The following is an 8221-nucleotide window of genomic DNA, read 5'->3' on the forward strand; positions in this document are numbered from 1 at the left end:
AAAAACAAAAAAAAAAACTCGGAACCAATCAAGCTCTATCAAAATCAGTCAAAATCAACAAAAATTGATCCATATCAGTCAAAAGCAGTCAAAATCAGCTCCAATTCGGTTAAAATCGAAAAAAATTCAAAATCGGTCAAAATCGGAAAAACTTGAAAATTTTGACTTTTTTTTAGAAAAAAAATATATAATTGTTATTGATATTCATCTATTTTATTATAACTTTTAATAAACTTGTCGATGGCTTTGGAAATCGGTTCCAATGTACACTCCACCTAGACTCAATACTCGTTAGGCACTAGTCAGCGGCTTTAGAAATGTTTAACGAGTTTTGGAACATTGATTTTTATATTTTAAACTGTATAAATAGGAAAAACTCTTATATAAAAGAAATGGCATTTAAAAAAATATAAATACAATTTGTAGTTAAATATTTTTTCATGTACAATTATATTTTTTCTGCACGAATATTTATAATATGAGAAAAACAAATATATATATATATATATATATATATATATATATATATATATATATATATATATATAGGATAAAAATGTAAAAGATTTATAATATTAAGGGTTTTTGTTGCGAAATTTATGTCATAGTAACCTACAAATATAGCAGTTAGCAAGGGCAAAGGTAGTTAAAAAAAATCTTGTAAAGCTCTAACTTTAAGGTATCAAAAAATGACGGTGGGGTAAGATAGTTTTATGACAAAACTTCAAAAATGGTTCCTGTGGTTTTTGAAAATATCAAGTTTAATCCCTAAGTTCAAAAAATCTCACAAATGGTCCCTGTGGTTTTAAAACTTTTAACATTTGGTCCTTCCGGCTAACTCCGTTACCATTTAGCCGTTAAGTCAGGAGCATTTTTGGTATTTCACTACATAGGGACCATTTATGAGGTTTTCAGTTACTTTTTTTTAAATAAATAAATAAATAAAATTTAATATGCAAGGGTCCCACCTCTCTCTCTCTCTCTCTCCACACACACTCATTATCGATTTTTACAACCGAATCCTAGCCAGATTTTTTGCAATCGATCTCTGCAATCCATTTATCATTGTTACTACAATCGATTCCAAGCTGACTTTTTCTACCATTACACCTATGCGAACAAAATTTTCAAGCCAGAAAGGGAGTTCTGCCCATTGCAAGAGAATCAAAAAACAATATATACCACCCTCTCACCGGAAAATATGGTGCATCTTTTCTGTGAAAACCTCAATCTGGTAAGAACATAACATATGACTCACACATCAAAAACCAGGTGCGATTTCGGATATGAAACCTAAACCTGAATCAAATTTCATTTGATCGTCCCTTCATCCTCCTTCACAACAATTACTTGAATATTGATTTTTGAAACCTAATCCTAATCTGAATCGAGTTCTAATTTAAAACCTAAACCTAAACTTAATCTGAAACAATTTTTGATCTGAAAATTCTTTTCGGAAGTTTATCAAGTACCAATCATAAACAAGCAGACATTTGAAACCTAAACCTAAATTTGCTTAGATTCGTCCATAAACCCACCCACAACATTGTTACTTCTATTTCCACTGTGCTTGATATGGTCTTCGTTGGAACCTCAAAGTTTCATAGGGAGAAAGAGACGTGAAAGTGACAAAGAAGGGTGAAGGGGATGAGAGGCAAAGATTTGGGTGTTGTGGGATGGTGGGCTAAAAATGTGATTTGATGAAGAATCTCATGAAGAAGATAAAATGCAGAACTGTTGATCATTTCACTTCAAAACTAGAAATCAAAAGCCCATCAAGAGTCTGAAAATCATGAAGATCATTACGAAGTTGGGTTTGTTCTTTATCGATAACCCAACTAGAAGAAAGAAGAGACAATATATAAATTCACAGAAGAAATTGTTGGTCGTATGCTTCTTCGAATTCACTTCCCTATCATTAATGCTTGTTACCATAGATGCTAGCTTCGATTGATGAAAAGGAAAGAATAAAATAGATGAGGAAATGGGGAAGTAGAAGTGTAGGTATGGTGGAAGCCATGGTTTTGATTTTTAAGTGTGAGGGTGTGCAGGAGAGAGAGAGAGAGAGAGAGAGAGAGAGAGAAAGAGGTGCTGCATATTAAATTGTATTTATTTATTTATTTAAAAAAAAATAACTGAAAACCTCATAAATGATCCCTGTGTAGTGAAATACTAAAAATGCTCCTAACTTAACGGCTAAATGGTAACAGAGTTAGCTGGAATGACCAAATGTTAAAAGTTTTGAAACCACAGGGACCATCTGTGAGGTTTTTTTAAACTTAGGGACTAAACTTAATATTTTCGAAAACCACAGGGACCATTTTTGAATTTTTGTCTAGTTTTTACTTTTTTTCTTTGAAAAACTTAAAGGTTTTTATATCGATATTCATTTCAAATAAAATATTATCCCTAGACGACTCACTCACTTATTGGTCATCATAGGTGTTTGAGCATTGGCGGATCTATATGGTGACCGGTCTGTCTCATAACATTCAGCCCCGTAGTGTAAAAAAAATATTCTTTTATATGCAATATCTTTAAAATATAAGTGTCACTATTATTTTTTTTAGTTTCACCACTATTCAAATGTTTTGCGTCCTCCATTTGAGAATGCTTATTTTAAAATTTTATTAGTATATTATTAACACGAATAAGCTAACCTTTTGTTGCAAAAAATAGTTTGGGCTTCTTGTGGTTCGATATTTTAATTCTTTGTATTGAATTAGTTGTTTCATCTTAATATGTTACTTTATTGGAGTTTATTACAGTTGATAAATACTTTGAGTATCCAGATTGCACCATATAACTTCTTTGAAAACAAATTACAAGTTTATTTAATTTGTTTTGGTACCGCATATGGTTAATCCATACAACTTTTTCTTAAATAAATTGTTTTATAATAATAATAAATTATTTAAATAAATGAATTAACATATTCGTCTAAAAGAACAAGGAGAACCCAATGAGGGGTGAAAGTAATATGCAAATGTCGTTGAGAAGTTGGGTAAATATAATATTTTGATGTTTAAGAAGGGCATATATGAAATTCTTCCAAAAATCAATTAAAGATAATGAAAAAACTGTTGCTACAAAAATCAAAATTTCCTTTAAAAAAAAAAACATAAAACATAATAACAATACAACAATATATATTTTAAAGCATAAATCAGCGTTTTTTCATCTTGCTTGAAGACTTGAATCCAAGCTTACGTTTCTTAGAAGCTTCCATTTCAACGTTCTCTTTTAGTTTCTCCAAAGCTTCACACACAAAAACACAACACCAAAGTTAAAGCTAAAGAAACATAGTATAGGATCAAACAACCGAGGGCAAATTTGTAAAATTACCATCATCATAGGTGGATCTGAGGGATTCTATCGAATCAGATGGAAGTGTATAAACAGGACAAGAATCAATGTCGGCTTTCTTCAAAAGCTTCTTGAATTGCTTCACCTGAAACAATAAGTACAATAACGGAATTAATCTCTCAAATGAATTGAACCGAGGGTATTTTGGTCTTTTTGATTAAATAATTAAAATAAAATAAAAAAAAATAAAAAAAAAAGTACTTCGTCTTGGTGTAACAAGGTGAAGCAACGCCCTGAATTCCCAGCCCTTGCAGTTCTCCCAGCACGATGAATATATGTCTTGATGTATGGCGGCTTATCATAATTAATTACATTTCTAACCCCTTCCACATCCATGCCACGTGTCATCGCATCAGAAGACACCACCACTTGTACTCCCCCTTCCCTAAATGCCCTCAATGTCTTGCTATATAAAAAAACAATATTTTAATAAGATGAATTAATAATTGAGAAATGAATAAAACTTAGAGTAAATTACACGAATGATCCCTACTTTTTGTTTTTGTTACACACTTGGTCCCTGTCTTACCCAAAACGACTATTATTTAAATAGGAAAAAATGATGGGGAAGGTAAGGTAAGGTGAGAGGGGTGGGGTTGGGGTGTGTTTATTTAAATAGATTAAAAAATCAAGGGTAAAATAGTCTTTTTATGTATGACAGGGACCAAACGCGTAACAAAAACAAACAATAGGGACATTCCGAATTAAAAATATAAATTAGGGATCAAATGCGCAAATTACCCTAAACCATAGGGACCATTCGTGTAATTTACTCTAAAACTTACCTTCTCAAGGTTTGATGTTGATGACCCGAATATTCCTTGATTTTAATTCCCAAATCTCCAAAAAACTTAAGCAAAGTACAGAGTCGGTGAGTCGACTCAACTGACGATGTGAAAACAATACACTTTTCCCCTTGTAAATTTTTCAAAAGGGAAACAAGGTAAAGAGGCTTCATCTGTTGTTCGCATATCTTCACAATAGAACAAAAAAACCAAATTTAAATTTGTAAAATTATTATTTAATTTTAACCCATAAAATATTATTATTATATACCAATTTGAAAGAGTGGAGATGTTCTGGAAGCTTATAGCGTATGTGTCCGGTTGTCAAGAACAAAGGATGATGCAGTTGAAGTTGAGAAAGTTTGGTTGGATCTTGAGTTAATGTTGCGGATAAAACCATCTTCATAAGCCTTGGGTAAGCTTTGTTTTTGAATCCCCTTTCTACACCACTGAAATTACAAGTTTCGTCCTTATATTATTAAATATTTGTAGAAATGGTCCCTGCTTCTTGTGTTATCAAATTATTACTGAAATGGAGTTATGGACCCTTCTGAATTAGAAAATAATACAGAAATGGTCCGTGTGATCCTTGCCTAATACAAAATTTACGGAAATTGTCATTACGTTTCACAAAGTTACTAGAAATACTCCATGTAGTTTAGAAAACTACGGAAATGGTCCCTGGTTAATTGAAAAGTATAAGAATTGCCACTTACATTCTCCTTATAGTCTTCAAGGAACCAAATGTAGAAGGATTGGAAAAATAGCTATCAATGGTAGAATTGGTGCATTGAAGAACCATTGGAAGCCATGACTGATATGATTCTCTAAGCAATCTATCCGTTTCATCAACTACCTGAAATATAATGAGGGCATTTACGTCTTTTACACACACGAGAGATACAGAGCCAGTCCATGTCAAAAATTGCAATTTTTATCTCATTGACATCAATGTCAATCCAATACTCCAATGCATATTAAACGCACTACAACTTGTTCTATTTTGTCATGTAACAAACAGGGCCTAAATTACATATTTACCCCTCAAGGATAGTATAATTACCAACACAACATGAATTGTTAAGTTTTTAAACAAAACTCAAGCGGAAAAATAAGTATATGCAAAAAAATGTTCATTGAAGTCTGGACAAGTTTTCTAGGGGCTATTTTCAATGATGAGAATAAGGAGGGCATTAACGTCTTTTGCACATACAAGAGCTCAAGAGCAAGTCCATGTCCCACCTTGTTCCACTTTTTAGGTAGGAAAAGGATAATTTGTCCCACTAACATCAGTATCAATCCAGTGCACACCAAACACAGTACAATCTGTTCTGTCAAGTCATGTGATAGTATTAAGATATGGGGCCTAAATGACAAATTTACCCCTCAAAACTTACCAAAAAACGAAGATGCTCGAGTGTAAAACCTTTGGTGTTGTTAATATGATCCATTAGTCTTCCAGGTGTTGCCACTAATATATCAACAGCACTCTGTAACTCAATGGGATGATGATGATGTGGATCATAACATATACCTGCTTCAAGTTTTGGTCTCTCAATAAGCATTGAAATTTCTTCTGATATCGAAGATTGCCCTACAGCCAAACCAACAGATAACCCCACTGCAGGGGCAATTGTGGCAAAAACATCCCTCACCTAACAAATAAATTTGATCTTCTTTACATTGATTCACTCATGAAAGCATTTTACGTAAATCTGAAGGAAGGATATCTCTAACCTGCAACGCTAAATCACGAGTGGGTAAAACCACTAAAGCTCGAAGACATTTAACAGAACGAGATGAAAGCATTTGTACAATTGGCAATGCGTAGGCTAATGTCTTCCCGCTTCCTGTAGGTGAATTCACACAGAGGTCTCTCTCAAAGGAACCAGGGCCCATGGTTTCTTGCCAAACCGCTACTTGAACAGGAAAAAGCGAATCGATTCCGCTATTACACAAAGCCGCCTCCAGACTAATTCAATATTCAGAGAAACAGGAATGAAGAAACAATTTTGGACATGTTTCGTCGATTGAAAAGTCTTTAATACGGAATAAATAAAAGCGTAAAGTAATCGAATGAGAGAGATGATTGTTACCTTGGATTGAGAAATGGAAGCTGGGTGAGGGGGCAGTTTTCAAACGAACTAACATCAACTGGACTTCGCATCCATGGCAACGCTGCTACTTTCGTTTTCACAAGCTTCTGCTCTTTTGATTCTTCTTCCATGGTTGCAAAAGAGAAGCTGATGAAGCTCTTCGAACCTTGATGGTTTTGAGGTTGCAGTTTACAGAGTTACAGTGGCCGGATGCCCTGAGATCGCTAACATAACCGAGTAGAGCGGCCCTGCCTGCCTGCCCTGGTCGTATCCCAGTTTTTGGGCCGGTACCCTGGAGCCCAAAGTGTTTGGGCCTGTAATTTTACACTAAGGAATATATTTTTGTAAATTTTATAAAAGAATATTTTTAAAGATATTCATCAAAATACTGATATATGTATGACAAAAAAAATGTTTGGAAAACATGAATGGTCATGAGTTTGAAAATATAGATTTAGAATAATTTTATAAAAAGTTTTAAGTTTAGTCGAAAATATCGGTTTTACCCTTTAACAATTTTTTTGTTTGTTTATGCCCCAAATTTGTAATTTTTTTGTTGGTTTTGTCATTTTTATTTGTAATATCATATTTCCAAATTACCGTGAATTATTTGTGAAAAAACCTTTAAATTTACAATTCTTTTTACAAAAAAAAACCTTAAAATTATAAACATATGAAATATATATATATATATATATATATATATATATATATATTTATATATAACTAAATGGTTTTTTTTATTTATATATCAAAAGTTTATTAAATCAATATAAATTTTAGAGAAAATAACAAAAAATAGTCATTTACACTAATTACATTACAAAAATAGCCAAAAAAATCGAATTTGCAAAAATAATCATGGGTTTCGCAGATTGAATAGCCCCATCTGCGATTTGCACATTCCATCTGCGAATGTACAAGTGGCTAAAGCACAAGTGTGCTTTAGCAACTTGTATATTCGCAGGTGGATTTGTTTTTTTTAATTTTTTTTCTCTATATATAGGGCATTGGACGATTAAAATCGCAGATGGACTGTGTCCATCCGCGATTTACTCTGTATTCCATCTGCGAAATTGCATATTTTTTTTTTTATTTTTTTTTTTTAGTTTGACTATGAAATCAATTGGTTTGACTACGAAATAATGTTACTATATAAAAAGTTTTGTAGAAAATTATCAGTTTAGCTGTTATTTGTTTAGGAAATCTCTTTAAAATTCTCTCTAAAAAATGATTGAATATTTGGTTTGTCTTGTAACCGATGGGAGACGACAAGTTATTGGAACAAATCTGGAATATGTATGTCCACAGGGAGGTATTTCTGAATTTGCTTTGATATTTTCTGAGTATATTAGTTATAGTGATTTTCTATCTTTGGTGAGAAGCAAAATTGGTTTGTTAGACAAATATAGAATTAGTCTTCATTTCCATCATCCTGAATTAAATTATTATATAGCTATAGTTGAAGGCATGGATGTTAGAATGTTGATAAATGTAATCAAATGTAGTGGAGGAAAGGCTGTGAAAGTGTTTGTGGTGGTTGATGAAGTAAATGAGGTTAATGAGGGTGGTCACAGTGGAAATCAGTCGGTTGGTAATGTATGCAGTTATAAAGGGAGCAACGATTCGATAGGTACTTTCAATACTCCTAGTGTACCTCAGTTCCACAATGTTGCTGAAAATGTTAATGTTAGTTATTCACCTATGTGGATCCTGAGAATTACAAGTATGTTGGTGATGATGATGTTGGTACATATATTAATGATGTGGGTGGTCGTTGTGATGATGTTGCCGAACAAGAAGTTAAAGTTATGAATAGGCGTGTGGTAGATAAAAGTAAAAAGAAAAAAATAAGAATCAAAAAAATGAAAAAAAGCATGTTTACGGGGATTATGTTAATGTTGCTAATGTATGTTTAGATATAACCGACCTACAAACCAATTCAGATAGAGATGACTTGGGTGATAAAGTTAA

At 32.7% G+C, this 8221-nt stretch overlaps 1 protein-coding gene across 1 annotated transcript; it reads right to left on the reverse strand.

The window, feature by feature from the left end:
- Positions 1 to 3039: 3039 nt before the first annotated feature.
- Positions 3040 to 6471, reverse strand: RH1 (RNA helicase 1). The gene is made up of 9 exons (XM_078986373.1): positions 6248 to 6471; positions 5889 to 6123; positions 5549 to 5806; positions 4868 to 5007; positions 4423 to 4600; positions 4152 to 4339; positions 3568 to 3772; positions 3346 to 3451; positions 3040 to 3258 (listed from the first exon to the last, which is right to left on the reverse strand). The coding sequence occupies exons 1-9, from the start codon at positions 6376 to 6378 to the stop codon at positions 3167 to 3169; spliced, it is 1533 nt and encodes a 510-aa protein (XP_078842499.1). The 5' UTR covers positions 6379 to 6471; the 3' UTR covers positions 3040 to 3166.
- Positions 6472 to 8221: the final 1750 nt, after the last annotated feature.

This window comes from Lactuca saligna, chromosome 3 (assembly GCF_052625555.1).
Source record: "Lactuca saligna cultivar CGN05327 chromosome 3, ASM5262555v1, whole genome shotgun sequence".
Classification (NCBI taxonomy): Eukaryota; Viridiplantae; Streptophyta; class Magnoliopsida; order Asterales; family Asteraceae; genus Lactuca; species Lactuca saligna.

Bases quoted from the DNA above. Each gene is read 5' to 3' on its own strand.
- RH1 (XM_078986373.1), bottom strand. From the start codon at position 6,378: ATGGAAGAAGAATCAAAAGAGCAGAAGCTTGTGAAAACGAAAGTAGCA. The intron at 6,124-6,247 runs GTAACAATCATC...ATATTGAATTAG, and splicing joins CTTCCATTTCTCAATCCAAG to TCTGGAGGCGGCTTTGTGTA. The intron at 5,008-5,548 runs GTAAGTTTTGAG...ATTATATTTCAG, and splicing joins TCGAGCATCTTCGTTTTTTG to GTAGTTGATGAAACGGATAG.